We start from the raw sequence: 17,278 nt of genomic DNA on the forward strand, positions 1-17,278 counted from the left end.
ACTGGCCTGAAGGGGTACAGAGAAAACCTCCCCCTGATGAGCCCTTTATGCCCCAGTCTGACACTCTCCTGCACTCTCACATTTTGGAAAGCAAATAAGATGATGTTATGATGTTTTCAGATCAGAATTTGTGATAAGTTGGTGAAAAAAACCAATCGCTCATCTCTCATTAAAATTGCTGCATGGATCAGCCTTGGGCTGATTCAGCCCTCCCATTTCAGCTCATGTCGACATGCCTAAAAAGTACTAAAGAGAGAGCAAAATCAAAAGAACTAAAGGTTTTTTTTTGGGAGCACACTTTGTGACCGATTTTAAAAATAACTTTTATTAGATGTACATTAAAATCTAAACTATTAATATTGAGGGAGTGTATAATTTCCAATAATACATGCACTTAAATTGTATACATAAACTCCATGTACTATAGAAAATTTAAAAGCAAAAAAAAAAGCTACTATTCCCATAAAACATGTACAGTCTGGTGATCTCCATAAACAAGCTTCAGATGCAGGCCCAGCACTACCCGCTCAGCAAAGGGATGCAAAGCAGGAAGGCGCCAGGTAGGAGAGGCACTTTCCCTTCTCTGCATCCTCGCTGCTGCGCCTGGCCTCTCTGCTGCTTCCGCTGCTGGTGCCAGCTGCTGTGCCTGTCACACTGACAGGCAGCGGCACCGGCAGCATGAAGAAGCCTCCTCCTCCCCCTGACAGCATCATCTTACATGTCCACATGACAGTCCACTGCCCATCCCTAAAAAGGGGTGGAGCTACACTGTGCCAAGGGGCGGAGCTGCACAGGACCAGGCTGCAAAGGAGGACAGAAAGAAACTGCTACAGATCCTACCAGTCAGGTGGTAAGTTGAGAGAGAGTGAGTGAGAAAGTGTGAGTATCTGTGTGTGAGTATGTGTGTGTGTATCTATGTGTATGTATGTATATGTGTGTGTATCTATGTGTGTGTGTGTGTGTGTGTCTCTATGTGTATGTGTGTGTGTATCTATGTGTATGTGTGTGTATCTATGTGTATGTATGTGTGTGTATCTTTGTGTATGTATGTATGTATGTATGTATGTATGCATGCATGTGTCTATCTATGTGTATGTATGTGTGTGTATCTATGTGTATGTATGTATGTGTGTGTATCTATGTGTATGTCAGAGTCAGAACTTCTGCCGTTGCACCTGCTGCATAGCACAGAAGCCCACAACAATTAAGGGGCCTGAAGCTGGCACCATTACATGAGTCATCATTATAAGCTGCCATTTCTGCATCGTGCTTCCTGTCCATCACAGTCCTAGTATAGATTGAGCCTGCTGCTGTGGAAAGATGAGGTCCACAGTCTGGCCAGAGGACTAGGGGCCACAGGGGAGGTAGGAGCCCTAAGAGTGGAGTATCGCTTAGGTCTTTGGAGGTAAGGAGCGACAGAGCCAAAGATGAGGTGGAGCATCCACCTGCTGCAGAGAGCCCAGCGCCTGTCAGGTTTCTGGAGCAGCACCTTCCTTGTGAGTAGTGGAAGTCAAAAGAGCAGTTTAAGCTGCCACCACTGAGCCCCTCCCCCCCCCACTTACCCACCATGAAAGAAACCGGCCACAAGTAGAACCAATGCAGAGAGTGGGTCAGGCTGTGACAGTAACATTTTCACTGCCCAACAATGACATCGTTGGAGGGAATAGCCATAGAGGACAACTGTCAGGAGCTGGTTGATGAATACATCACAGGTGTGTAGTTTACCTGTCACCCTATCCCTGTCTCACATTGCCTATAGCTGTCACCAACTACCAAGTACTGTACCTGTCACCCTCTTCCTGTCTCCCATTGCCTATACCTGTCACCCTCTTCCTGTTACCCACTGCCTATACCTGTCACATTCTCCCTGTCTCCTATTGTCTATACATGTAACCCTCTCCCTGTCACCCGCACCATCTCCCTGTTTCCTACTGCCTATGTCATTCTCTCCATCATCCACTGCCTCTCCATGTCACCTTCTTTCTCACATTGGGTACGACTGACCGGCGGCTGGGATCCCGGCGGTCAGCATACCGACACCAGGATCCCAGCCACCTTAATGCCATCAGGAGGGTGATTGCAACAAAGACCCTTGCGGGCTCAGTGGCTCGCTGAATTTGCCACAGGTTCTATTCCCACTCTATGGGTGTCATGGACACCCATGAGTAGAAATAGCCCTCGGCCTCCTGTCGGCATTCTGGTGGTCGGGATCCTGGCATAGGTATGCTGACTGCCGGGATCCTGACCACCAGGATGGTAACTACATCCTTCAACAGCTAACGAGCGATCAACTCGGAATGACCCCCAATATGTATTAGTGCATAACTCTCTAAACTGGGGTTTAGACAGATTATATCCTATGGAGAGAAAACAATGGCATGGCAAGGGATAGCAACACTGCTTACAATATAGTCACATTAATGAGTGTAGAGTGTAAAAGTGTATTCCCTAATATGCTACTGACTATATACTTGCAGGATAGCAAACATTCTATCTGAAATAGAAAAATAGGAGCCAGTATATCTGTTCAGCATTGAAACACTTCAATCCACATAGGCTGTCAGTCAAGGGCATATAGTAGCAGATATGGGTATGTGTAAGGTACAGCAGGGGTAATAAGAATAGTCTAAAACCAGGAGTCAAGCAGCTTCTACTGCCTGTCCATGTGTGCAGCACAGTGGATGGATGGTGAGAGAGCATCCTGGCTAGTATTAGAGGGATGGACGAAGCGTATTCCTGCTGTTCGGGGCAGTAGCAAAGGCAATCGTGTTATCTAAGAGACATTGCCTAAATCTGTTTTTTGATTGCATATTATAGCAGTTACTGCTACTATTTGAGAAGAAAATTCTGCCAAATCAGTTGAGCAATACTTCACTGGCTGTTGAAACTGGCTGGTAGCAGTTGGCTAACCCTTACCTTTTTGCCAGTACATTTTTGAAGCTTCTGCACATAATGTACAGTACATCGGGGGTCATTCCGAGTTGATTGCTAGCTGCTGTTTTTTGCAGCGCAGCGATCAGTCTAAAAATCGACATTTCTGCACATGTATATGGGCTGCAATGCACACACGTGTCGTACGGGTACAAAGCCTGTTGTGGTTGTGCACAGGTTCTTGCGAAGTTTTCAGTCACACTGACAGCCGCAAAAAGATTGACAGGAAGGGTACGTTTCTGGGTGTCAACTGACCGTTTTCAGGGAGTGTTTGCAAAAATGCAGGCGTGTCAGAAAAAACACAGGCGTGGCTGGACGTTCGCTGGGCTGGTGTATGACGTCAAATCCGGACACGAATAGGCTGAAGTGATCGCAAGAGCTGAGTAGGTTCAGAGCTACTCTGAAACTGCACAAACTTTTTTAGCAGAGCTCGGCTGCACATGCGTTCGCACTTCTGCTAAGCTAAAATACACTCCCCTGTGGGCGGCGGCATAGCGTTTGTATGGCTGCTAAAACTAGATAGCGAGCGATCAACTCGGAATGACCTCCATGAACCAGTTTTCCTGGCTCACACTTGCACAGTTCGAACAAGAAATTAAAAAATAATTTAAAATTGTAAAAAAAAATGTAAACCTTTTTGAAAATGCTTTATTTAATAAATATGTATAGCATTTTTTGTCAATTACCCTTGCTACAGACATTCTGAGACAGCAACACCACAGAGTATTGTTGCGGAACATGTACAGAAACTCCAAAATTCTTGCTAAATATGCTTCTCTAAGGGGAAGTTTTCTCCAGGACGAGCCTGAACATTTTCTTTATATGTCTATGTCTATTGTCAGAAATAACATATGGTTAACCAGTCATAGATAGTTAAAGCTGGAGTTAAGATATTTTATCATTAAATAAATAGACCCAAATTTGTTTTACCATATATATATCTATTTTGCTGTTGGTATTGAGCAGGCTGTTCTTAGTGTTCTTATCTTCGTGTTTTTGGTACAAAATGTGCACTCATGACATGATATTTTGATTTGTATTCTTTGAAGAGACATGTGTTATGTCTTTGGAAGAGCTTTTAACTACTATATTACATGAGAAATCTAGATATTTTTTCTTTTTATATGTTCACTGTCTATTATTATGTTAATAATTTGAAAAAGTTCTCTTATTAAAATGTTCAGTGTTAAACACACACTTATAACTATCTGTTGTCTAGAATTGTTGTTAGAATACTTACTGATTTTACTTGCAATTATTGAAATATTAAATTGTGCATTGCTCTCTCGATCCAGCAGCTCATTTGTTGCAATAGTTCCCTCGATAGCATCAACAGAAAAATTGTTGTCCATATCACTTCTTGCATCAATAGAGTACCTATGTTTATAAAACAAATAAATGAAAAAACATAATGTTAAACATTGAAATATAAATGTTTGAGTGCTACACTCCCCATTTATATAGTATCGGTGATTACATCATTGATCTTATTTTCAAGGTAATATTTTATTATATGACATTTAATTCATTATTTCTTTGAGCTACAGTACAGTATGTGTGGTTAGTAGTAGCAAATAATTTACCTAAATCTCAAATGTCTTTAGATGACTGTTTTGTGGAGATCAACTGAGTTTATGAAGAGTACTGTGACAGATGCCGGTGAATTCATAAACAATGTTTTGGAAAATGCTATTTTTAAATAAAATGAGTAGAAAACATATGTAAATGACTGTTGGAATAAAAAATAAAATATTTTTCAATCGATTTGTACTAAATAATTTTGTAAGAATAATGTTTTTTAGATAAACATGTATGGATATATGTTTTTAAAACTGTACAATTATCCACAAATCAGACAGGTGTATAATAATTAATAATAATAAAGTTACATGAACCTGAGGCTTCACATGAGTACAAAAACAGAGCAAACCCCTTTCCCATACCACACTACCATCTGGGATAAATACAAGACTGATATTATCCACTTTAGCTGTCTAAAAATGTAACATAATTCCATTTGTACAGCAAATAACTGCAGTATTTTTGTTAGCTCATGGGGGGTCATTCTGAGTTGATCGCTAGCTGCATTTGTTCGCTGTGCAGCGATCATGCAAAAAATGGCAGTTCTGCACATGCGTTTTCTGCGAAATGCGCACAAGCGACGTACGAGTACAACGACCGATGTCGTTTTACACAGGGTCTAGCGATGCATTTCAGTTGCACTGGCTGCCGCAGAGTGATTAACATGAAGTGAGCATTTGTGGGTGGCAACTGACCGTTTTCAGGGAGTGTTTGGAAAAACACAGGTGTGCTAGGAAAAATGCAGGCGTGGCTGGGCGAACGCAGGGCATGTTTGTGATGTCAAATCCGGAACTGAATGGTCTGAAGTGATCGCAAGCACTGGGTAGGTTTTGAGCTACTCTGAAACTACACAAATATTTTTTGCAGGCGCTCTGTGATAAAAACGTTCGCACATCTGCTAAGCTAAAATACACTTCCAGTGGGCGGCAGCATAGCATTTGCACGGCTGCTAAAACTAGCTAGCAAGCGATCAACTCGGAATGACCCCCATAGAGCGGAATAGCATTGAGTATTTTTTTAAGAGAAAATTAACATTTTAGCTATCAGGACTACAGAAGGGAACTATGAAGGCAGCCAGTGAGCCTGCAAGATTGTTTTTGCTAGAGAGTCTACTGATTATTTAAAAATGTATTCAAATAAATTAACGAAAAATTCAAAATAAGTATAAATTATCCTTTTTCTTTGCTCCCTCCAAATGGGAGAGTGTGTAGAAAACAACATATTTTAAGTAGAGTTGTAAGCGGACCCTCATGTTTTGGTTATTCCAAAACACCCTAATTGTTTTGTTTTAGTTTTTCAGTTTTGGCAAAACCAACCTCCAGTGTTTTGCTTCAGACTGGATCTGGATTTTTTTTTTATTTAAATTGCTAAAATCAAGTTATTTGGAACTTTTTTTGTCCCTCTAGTATTAATAACATCAATAACATAAATTTCCAGTCATTTCTAGTCATTTTTGCCAAGCGATATGGCACCTTAAAAATTTCCTATCCAAAACAAGAAATTTGGATTAAAATCCAAGATCAGACACTAAAACAAGATCCGAAACTGGGACTTGTTTCAACTCAGATCACCTACATTTGGGTGGGTTCAGATTATTTAAAACCTAAACAGCACATCTCTAATTTTAAGTATCTAAAATTGACCTGAATTGTCTTGAGAGCTGGATTAATATTTACCTGTATTATGCCCCTTCATTTAGTTTCCCTGTCTCATTAACCTGGTACAGGAGTGGGAAAGAGGTTGTGCAGTGAAAGAGCATACAGTAGATCGAGCCAAGTCATTCCAGTTTCAATAAATAATGCTTTATTAAACTCTATACTCGGCACATAAACATTACAAATTATTTGTTTTTAAAATACATAGTGCATAAGTCATAATGCAAAATTATTTTATTTTTTAGAGACTTATATTATTTTTTAAGTGTATTAAAGAATAGGATGTGAGAAAGAAATAGGTGGAAAATAGTGAATACACCTAGGCAATGATTTTGGGAGACTGAGGAAATTATTGAGGGTTTGGAAGATTTGAGGGGAGGCAATGACTTTTGTAGGTCTGAAGATAAACTCTGCATTAGGAGTGATAAGATTTAGGTACGATTTAAACATAAAAAAGCCCTTTTTTCCTATAAAGTTAAATGTTTTATCCCAGGATTATCCAACTACCAAAATTCCCTTGTCTAGTCATCTTTATGCAACATTCTCTTATATGGCAATCCCCTCACACCAGGGGCGGATTTAGGGGTGAGCCCGCCCCTAGGCACAACAGTAACAGCCGCCCCATGCCTGCCTAATGTTATAAGTTTTATTGATTGTTTATAAGCCCTCATTTCTTGATAGCCAATTTGTTAGAATAATAAAGAAAAACTATAATGAAATTTTTCATTTTTTATTATATATGCATATTTACTAAGTAGGACAGCTTACAGGGGCAGTATGTGCATGTCCTATCTGTTTACAACCCATTCAAGATGGCATATGGTACAGTACAGTGGAAATATTTTGCAGTTACTGGTACTTTTTTGGCAGACAGTACCAACACAAGCATCCAACTGCTGCCCCCAAACAAGTGCAGCCCCTAGGCACGTGCCTCACATGCCTAATGGGAAATTCACCACAACCTCACACATTAATCCCCAATTCAATCCTTTTTGCAAGTCACAGCAAGAATTATCTTTAGAGCTGACTCTAGACTGCACCTCACCTTGTCTCTGGTAACCACCACTCAATCCCACCTAAAAGACATCTAATTTGTGGCTACTTACTGAACTTCTTTTATTTCCTACCACTGTATACTTGATCAGAAAACCTTCAAATCTTTAAATGTTCCCTGATAATCACATGAAGGACAAGTAGTCCCAGGGGAAGATGTTTTGTCCCCCTTGACTGGTCTGCAGTTACAGAGAGCATTTCCCATGGGAAGAAACACCCTTTCTATCACAGCAGCCCTTATTAGCTTTGAGGAGTTGCAGCCGATGTAGTCCCTAGAAGCTGCTCAGCTTGTTAATTTGGGTGCATATGCACCAGCCCAATTACAATTTGTTTACCTTAAGTAAATGAGCTTATAGTAACACTTGCTAGAAACTACTGTATCTTACTGTACTTTGAGTCTAATACAGTATATACAGTAGATATCATTCAGATTTAGTAAATAATATTACTTGCTGTAACTATAATGGGGGCAGATGCAGAGTTGAACTCAAGTTGTCATAATTGTTCTCAAATTAGAATGTATGGAATTAGATGCATAAATTCACCCATATGCAGAGAAGTAAACATTTCTGACCCTACTATCCCTAACCATATGTTTGGCTACACAGCAATCTACACTACCAAAGCCCTATCCTTGGTACAATCTGAAAGCAGGTACACTTTCCCCCATGCAAAGCACTGCTCAACCAATGATTCTGTTTGCACGCACTCACTGAACTTAGTCTACATGAGAATGCCCCTATGCCTCTTTTAACCATATTTTTACTTTCTAGCTACAGTTAATTTTTTTTACTCTATTTTTATTCTAACTTCTTATGTGAATCTACTCTGTCATTTTCCCAGCTAACATTTAAATATAGATTTATTTTAAACTTTAATTAAAAGGTTCTCTGTAGGTGACCATTACTGTGAAGCAGTCATAATTAAGAGTCATAATTGAATCCAGGTGTGAGCTATGTGTTATGATGCAACACAGTTTACATTTTTCTTATCTTTGATGCTAAATATTTCATGTATTCATTCATCCGGTTAACTCTATTTACTGTACTTGTTGTTTATTATAGATTTCTGAAATAAAAAGTTAGTTGATTTTGTTTTAGTCATTCACTACACAGTTCTTAGATTAAAACTGTTGTGGAGACATATTACATAGTTAAATAGCTATTATCATTTAATTAGTAATTAGACCTAAGTTGTAAGATGAAAAAATTAGTTTAACATACAGTAATCTTAACATAATTTGTGATATCCAGACAGCCATTTCAAGTGAATTAACCTCAGTCTCTAGGCTAGGTCTACATAGATATTTTTAGACCCGCTGAAGTTAATATGGACAGATAAGAGCATGAAAACTCTATTTGCATCCCCAAAACAAGTAATTATTAAGTCTGCCTAAGATAATATTTGGAAAACACAGTTTGTTCACAGTATATGTTTAATAATTTATACCTTATGGTATATTTTCATTGGTTCTGGCCACAGGATTTAAAAGGATAATAATATTTAATGCCGAACACTCCTAGTTGGCATTAATACATATATTAATTGCCTTTTAATAACTAGGGATTTTATTTTGCCTTATACTGTATGTCTAATACACATATAAATAATGCAGAAGATATTTAATCAAAAAGTGTTTTAAAAAAAATCTTATCTCTTAGTTGACAAAATAATTATTTGTAATATATAGCTCTTAAATATTCTATTAACTTCTTGAGGAAAAAGCTAAAAGGGCCTAAATTATGGCTGTGGCATTTATTGTCGACATTCAGAATGTTGCATTTAGAATGTCAACATAATAATGCCAACATGTTTGGAATGTTTACTCTCAGAATGTTTATATTTAACATGTTGACATTTGAAATGTTGATACTGACGTACTGTAATGTCAACATTGCCAGAATGTTTTTTTTTCAATGTAAAGCTAAACCTAAACCTAATCCTAACCCTAATTGCAGCCTAACTCTAACTCTAAACTCATATGTTGACATACAGAAGCTGTCGACATTCACAATGTTGACACTTGGACCATGTCATCGTTATGTCAGAGTTTACAATAAAAGAAGTGTAATTTTAAGTTAACCTCTTCAAGCCAGATAACATGTATTGTAGGACTCTTTATCTCTGAATACATTAAAACTGGTAATAGTCACACTCTTGTAAGCAATCTTGGAGTAGGTCATGGTAGAGTGACATCATCATGCATACTATTATGATCACCAGACAATATTACTAAAACTAAGTGTTTGCCATGTGTGGGAAGATGACACTGAATTTACCCTATCACACCCATAATGGCACTTGTGGCAGCTCCCAATTTTGAAAGAAGGGAGTTTTCTATTTCAAATAAAGCTGCTTCACTGCAGGAATCGACTGTGATCACCTGTGGTAACCAGACAATATTATCCAGTGCTCCAGAATAATACAATTTTCCTTACAAGGAGAAGGGTATACATGCCCCTCTAGAGGTGTTACCTAGCTAGAGAAGGCTGCATTTCTACATACATCTTTTGAAAGTGTATCTGTTGCAGTACTCATATAGAAAGACATGTTCCATGGATGGCCATCATTATGTATCTTTAGTTAATGAAAAATTAATTGAACAAATAATAGTGTTCCCTCCATAATATACTTTAGCCCTATCTAGGTATCTCTAAAGTAGCTGGCCATTAGAATGCATCAACTGGCAAATTGGCATTCAGCACTAGCCTATGCCAGGCTGAGATGGTGACACTACAACAGGAAGACACACAGGCTGTGCTTTCCCTGTCACTAATTTAAACCAGCCCCAAGAGTGGATTTCCCTAGATAAATCAGCATTCCAGGATAACTAACCATAAAACTGCCCTTAAGCCATGGGTAATAGGATATTAGACAAAAATTATTAAGTAATGCTGTACTAAAGTACCCAGCATACCAATGGCTGCCAGAGCACCATGAAGCTTATAAAACTACAGTGCAAGCACCGGCATACTATATTAGTGACAGGTAAACTGCACAAATAGCTACATGGGAGCACTATAGTTGTAAAACAGTGTGTATAGTAGCCTTGTACATGTGCATTAGCTAGGCAGAGAAAAAGACATTCACGCAAATAAATTTGCACTGTGGAGTTAAATTCTGCAAATCATTTATGGGGATATTTTACATGATATCTTTTAAGTTTGAAAAGATAGTCTGAGATCTCATGTCCCTCGCCTATGCACAAGTTTTGCATTTTACTGTGACAATACCATAGTCGTCTGTAATTCATTAACCCTTAGGTTGGAGTCATAAGGGAGCACTTGAACCACACACTTTTACAGCCACCAAGTGCAACATTTGCAACATCTCAGTGATAATAAGATAAAGTATACAGAGATTGTCTGTTGTCAAACACAAGCAACAAACCAAATGGCAAGTGAAACATTTTATACAACATACTCAAAGCTTACATACAGTATTTCCATGTGTAAGTAGGACCATAATCCCTCACTTACACCTTTCATTATGATAGCCACTCAGCATTTATGAATTTTGTAACAGATTCAGAGAAGGATGTTTTAGCACAGCTTGTACGCAGCAGCTGTGCTAAAATATGATAAGACCACAGGAGGCATCTTGTATACAGATATTCCTCCTGCCATCTTCTGTGATCCACTGTGGCTTCCAAAGAAGCAGCATTGGATCATCTCTGTGAACTTTGTTCATCCTCGGAGTGGAGTTTTCATGCAACTGGGGCCAATGAAGCTGTGTGCAAGGACAAAGCGCTTCGGCATGCCCAGTGAACAGTAAACAGGGCTGATATGCTCCTGTTATCTAGAACATTGGCTATGGCCACCCATTATCCAACCCCAAATGGCTACAACCCGTCAATCAGGCTGTTGCTTAAGGGGCACCGTGAACGAAGTCACAGACATAAATCTGCACATGTGAAGTAGAGGTCATGTCAAGGGTGGATTAGGCCACCAGCAGAGCCAGATTTAGGGGTCAGGCCGCCCTAGGCACAATGATATTGGCCGCCCCCCCAAGCACAATTATATCAGCTGCAGTAAAGCCAAAAAAAAATTTAATACTGTATCTCACCAGCTGTACCTTTGCTCAGGTGCTCGGTGCCTCTACAGCCATTCCTCCCGACCTGCCTTTCCATCCGTCCTCCATCCACTGCTGCTCTGATGTGGTGGAGGGAGGGGAGAATGCCGTGCTGTGCCACTGCTGATGGGGAGCGGGGACTGCTGTATAAACATTGCACCAGGTACCTCTTATACACATTGCACCAGGTCGATCCTCTTATACATATTGCGCCAGGTTAAGCTTGTTATACACATTGCGCCAAGTAGCCCCTTATACACATTGCACCAGATAGCCCCTTGTATACATTGCACCAGGTAGCCCATTATACACGTTGCACCAGTTAGCCCATTATACATGTTGCACCAGGTAGTCCATTATGCACGTTGCACCAGGTAGCCCATTATACACTTGCACCAGGTAGCCCATTATACATATTGCACCTGGTAGCCCCTTATACAGGTTGCAGCAGGTTCCCCATTATATACATTGAACCAGGTAGCCCATTATACAAGTTACACCAGGTAGCCCCTTATACACAATGCAGCAGGTAGCCCATTATATGCAATGCAGCAGGTAGCCCCTTATACATATTGCAGCAGGTAGCCTGTTATACACATTGCACCAGGTAGCCCATTATACATGTTGCAGCAGGTAGCCCATTACACACATTGCACCAGGTAGCCCATTATTCACGTTGCACCAGGTAGCCCATTATTCACGTTGCAGCAGGTAGCCCATTATACACGTTGCACTAGGTAGCCGTCTTCTGTCTCCTCTTCTTGTCATGCACTAGAGGTATGTATTTTTTATAAGTGATTGCACTATATATCTTTTTTTATAAGTCAGTAATTATAGGCTATGCAGATTTTTAGTTGATGCATTTCCTCTGCGTCTTCTTTTTTTATACATTTATTGTCATATAAATTTAATATGTGTGATGTTTTTGATACAGTGCATCTGTCTGGAAGTATATAATGTGATATCTATATTACCAATGAACATGTACATTTGTGTTTAGATCATGTTATATTTTGTTGCTATAATATTCTTGATTTGCCTAATTTTTAAATGCTGTTTGGCTGTTGTCACAGGTGAGGTCATCTTTAGTGGGCATGCCTCCCTGATCCAGAGGTCGGCAGAGACACAGGGGTGATGGCATATAAGGTGAAAAATGTTTGTACTTTATCTGCTATGTGCCTGATTATGATGTAATAAATATCAATACATTGCTTTAAAGCTGCTTCCGGACTTGATGTTATACTGAGTGCAGCAGTGAATGTGATTATATATTGGAGGTCCTGTTGGGAGAATTCTACTGAGGGCTCCAGGCTACATACACTTGTTTATGTGAGTGGTGCCCTTCTGGATAGATATATATATATATATATATATATATATATATATATATACATACATACAGATGGAGCCACATTTATCTTGGTTTCTCTGCTGCGTCTTGGCACTCCATGGTTTATTATCATAAGCCCTTCATCTGTTGTTCTCAGCTGCAATACAATACAGAGATATCAATACATCAGGGGATTAAGTCATTACAGCAGGGGATTAAGTCTGACTGCCCTGACTCAATTAATCCTATTAAAGGTCAAGATAAAGATGGCTCCATCTGTATACACAAACTCTGTTTGTTTGTTTGTTTGTTTGTTTGTATATATACAGTATATATATATATATATATCTGTCTGTATTATACAGTATCTGTATTATATTGTGGTCACTGATACTCTTTGTGTTGTATGGCAATCACTGTGATGCTATGCACATTATCTGGTGGTTACTTTAATACTCTATATTATCTGGCAGTCACTGTGAATCTCTCTTCATAATATGCAAGTCACTGTAATGTTCTCTATATTATATGGGGATCACAGCAATGCTCAGTGGTGGATGAGGTCATGTAGTAGGGGGAGGGATTGGTAAGGGAGCTGCTAAGTGGTTTAAGAAAGCCTAGAAGCCCCTTATAAGCCATCAGACCCTGCCCCTTCAACAGACCCCCATTAAGGGCTGCTTCAGAAATTTGGTGGACTATCTCTATCTCTAGCCGACCCTGGATCCTGTGCTTGCACAGACTTTTTGGTTTGCGTACATCTCTGTATTACACCCTTTGTCATTTTTTATGTTCTTATACGTGACACCTTCCTTAGCATTAAATGTTCTATTCGTGAGTAATCTTCTTTACTATCAATCTGCTAAAACCAATATAATTGTACTTTAAAAAAAATCAAAATAACGGTTTACTCCACTGAACAATAACAAAAATGTTTTTTGTCGTAACCTTTTGTATCTTTTCAGTAAACTCCCATGGCTATTTATTTCTAAACTATAAAATGAGAGTGCAGAATACAGTTTCTGTGTCATTGGGGAATGAGGTCAAGTGAACTTTGTTTTTAATTACAGTATCTAAAGAAATACATTGCTGTAACAAATTGTTACATAATTTCAATTAGTGTGATTCAGTTCAAGGGATAATTTAAGCTATTTACCCAATGCCGGGATCCTAACCGGATCCAACTGTATGTCTATGTTGGCTTTAACAGAAAGAATCCTACCCAATATATTCCTAGTCACACATTACCTTCAGTAGCTTGTGGGTGATGTAAGGCATACTGTAGAAAGACTGCATAGGAAATTGAGCTGCTCATACAGTATGTGTAATGTAAATGAAAGTTCATCTAGTTCATGCACTCAGTTGTTTCTCATTACACTATGTTGTAATTTGTGTCGACACCAGAATGTTGACAGTTATGTTGTCAACATATTAGGTTTAGGTTAATTAATGTTAAGGTTATGGATACATTAAAGATGAGATTTTGATGTGCTGAATATGTTGACATGTTTGTCAATTATTACCATGTCGACAATAAATGAATTTTGACATGATCACTGGTAGAATAATATAGAAAACCCCTTCAAAGCATATCATAACAAAAATGAAGCTGTTAGCGCTTAAGCAGTAAGGGGGTCATTTTGTTTTAGGAGTGAATACATTTGGAAAGTGAAATTTTGCACCTTGGCAAAGCTATATTGTTCTTCCTGGGGAAATAAATGTAAGATATGCGGACAAATTCAGAGGTGGGGGAAACACATGCTGCTCACATCTATTTGTAGTGAGAAGACGAAGTGGACAGAATTTAGTATGCTACAGGTAAAAGTAGGCAGTATTTTCCTTGCGCACACAAAAACATGGATTTTGCACCACTTGCTTGCACGAGTGTGGTCTGCCAAGGTTCAGATTCCTCTGACCTAACCCACTGCATCATTCACAATTTCAGGCTATTTATGCTGGTACAGTAGCTGCAGCATCACATATGACATTTATCTGATGTCAGGTATGATCATGGACTACAGTAATATACTTTTCTAGTATATGAAACCTTGAAGTACAGTATGTGTAAATTTAACACAGGAGTACCATAGTAACGTGTTGCATAATGGAACAAAATAAATAATCAAGAGTAATAAAGTAATGGTAAATAAATACTATACCTAACAGGACTGGATCCTATGTCTAAATCTTGTGCTGTGACAGCTCCTATGATCGTGCCAACAGGTGTGTCCTCATATACTTCCATTGTGTAGAAAGGCTTGCTGAAGACAGGAGGCTCATCAACATCTAAAACATTTATTTTTACAGTAGCAGTGTCTTTAAATGGTCCCACTGAGTTGAAATGATGATCCAGGTAAACATTGGAGGCTTCTACTTTAAATGTGTAGGCTTTTTTTGTTTCAAAATCTAGTGGCTTAAACACAAAAAATATTTCATAAGAATATTTTACGTATATATAGAGTACAAATATTTAAGAACAACATAACGGATGTTTTATAACAGATATATTATAAGGGTTGGGTAACCAATTTCTTGAAGCTGAAAACAATCCTTAAGACTACAAGTGTACTTTAGTGTGTATGTAAATTATAAAAAAGTGTTTGGTTGACAAATACAGTATCCATCCAGGTTCCTTTAATGTAATGCCTACTCTTAACGGTGAACATTAAAAAAAAAAAAAAAATGTTTTTTAAGTGAAACAATTTTACTGTAGAATGCAATGAAAACTAAAATTTTAGAAACAAATCAAGTCATTCTTATCCAAAAGTGACATCTAGTGGTTATACAGGGAAATACCTTCAGCTAATTTCATTTTTGCAAATCAGAAGCAATGATGCTGCTAACTAGATATACTGTAAAACAATATGTATAAAACGAAATATATTAACATTTTCAGGGGTATATTTTAGTATAGAAGGTCATTGTACTCAATGACTCTTATACTGCAGCTTTACCCTACATTTGCAGTTTGATGTCTAGTCTACACACAGTAAGATACATGTACTGTGGTTTTAACCAGTATTCAGGAGAATCAGTCCACTGGGAATCAGTGACATAGACAATGACAGGCTGCTTTCTCAGGTTTAGTGATGTTGCCCAACAAATGGATATCTTTCTTAGGTGTATGCAGCAGGTGCATAGAATAAAGTACATACGAAAAACCTAGTTACTGTACAACAAATAAAACATCATGAACTAGGTATACTGTGTACAGTATATTAAGCCATTTTGATAAGTGCCAAATATATAATATTTGTATGTAAAAAAAAAAATCTTAATGAGGAAGGGCTGCAAATACTGTAGATTGTTATTAGTCATTATGGAGTAATAGGGGAATGATTTTTAATATGCTGGTGTTTTGAAGTGAAACAAATACAGAATTTAATCTCTGTATGAACATACTGTATTATTTTAATTACTGAATATGGCCATTGAGGACCGGTCAGAAAGTAGATTTCTGCAGTTATCTCTCCACAGCATGAATGTCAAACTGACATGTCTTATAGGGCCTTTACAACATCAGTGAGAGAGTAAGTGAGCTTCACATTTTTCCTAACTCAAGGAACATTTTGCTGATATCCATTTTCACATGTGCCGTTTGTAGCAATAAAAAAAGGAAGGATATAAAAATACTCTTCCTATAGAACTATAAATATCAGGAAGAAATGTGTTGTAGACTCCTTATTTAGCAATATAAATAAAAAATAGATATTGAGATTATATAATAATACAGTATTTGTATAAACTATGATAAATTCAGTGTGAGATGTGGGAGTGTTGCTACAAAAGTAACTGTGAAAACTGATAAAAATTTGAATAGCTTTGACAATTTAAACTAGTCTTTTCATGTACTATAGATTCCTAGACCATTTATCAAACTATGTATTCAAGGATTTGTTTGAATCTGATATTTATCCTTTATAGTTGCTGGCATATAATATTATTATTATTATTATTATTATATTAGTAAACAAAAGTTTTTTAGTAAACCACAGTTTACTATGCAGTATAAAAAATATGCATTTCTGCTCTTTGCTTTGAAAATGAATTGTTGGCTAACCACTAGTGCAGTACCCAGAAGCCCCCCTGACAGAGGAGAGAGACCGGGGGCATGATATTACCAATCCCTGCCACTAGCAGGAAAATTGCCATGATTCAAAAGTGAATGGGGGAATAGCGGAGCCAATATGACACAATTTCATTATAGTTGTGTCATATTGGCCAGGCCCTCCAGAAATACCTGTGAATCACGCCATTTTGCTGTGTGTATCTGTGTGTGTGTGTGTGGGGAAGGGGGGATCTCAGCAATATTGTATTTACTCTCTCTCCTCCCTATCTACAACAGTCAGTGGCTGTAGGTAAGAGATATGTGTGTTAAAAGGGATGAGATGATTATTGCGAATTCCCCCCTCACAGAGGAGAGTTTAGACAGTCCACCCGTCCGAGGCTATAAAGAATGCATGGTGCCAGTGATAACAAGTCACGGAGCGGGGAGGACAAAATGCTCTGTTCCTTGACTTCCTTGCCAGTGGCAGTGGCAGAGCAGTCCATTATTCAAGTAGGGGAGCCACATCAACTGCCACCCCTAAACACTGTCAAACATTGCTGGGTGTAGCTCCCCTATTTGAATAATGGACTGATCTACAACAGCCTTTGGCAA

General features: G+C 38.4%; 1 protein-coding gene across 1 annotated transcript in view; it reads right to left on the reverse strand.

The window, feature by feature from the left end:
• Window positions 1-17,278, reverse strand: part of CDH12 (cadherin 12) — a 1,390,824-nt gene that overhangs the window by 31,579 nt on the left and 1,341,967 nt on the right. The window contains exons 9-10 of the mRNA XM_063922964.1: window positions 14,778-15,031; window positions 4,172-4,308 (exon numbers count right to left, since the gene is read on the reverse strand). Of these exons, the coding sequence (XP_063779034.1) occupies window positions 4,172-4,308; window positions 14,778-15,031 (391 nt within the window). The remainder of the gene's footprint in view (window positions 1-4,171; window positions 4,309-14,777; window positions 15,032-17,278) is intronic.

The sequence above is a fragment of the Pseudophryne corroboree genome, chromosome 5 (assembly GCF_028390025.1).
Source record: "Pseudophryne corroboree isolate aPseCor3 chromosome 5, aPseCor3.hap2, whole genome shotgun sequence".
In the NCBI taxonomy this organism is placed as follows: domain Eukaryota; kingdom Metazoa; phylum Chordata; class Amphibia; order Anura; family Myobatrachidae; genus Pseudophryne; species Pseudophryne corroboree.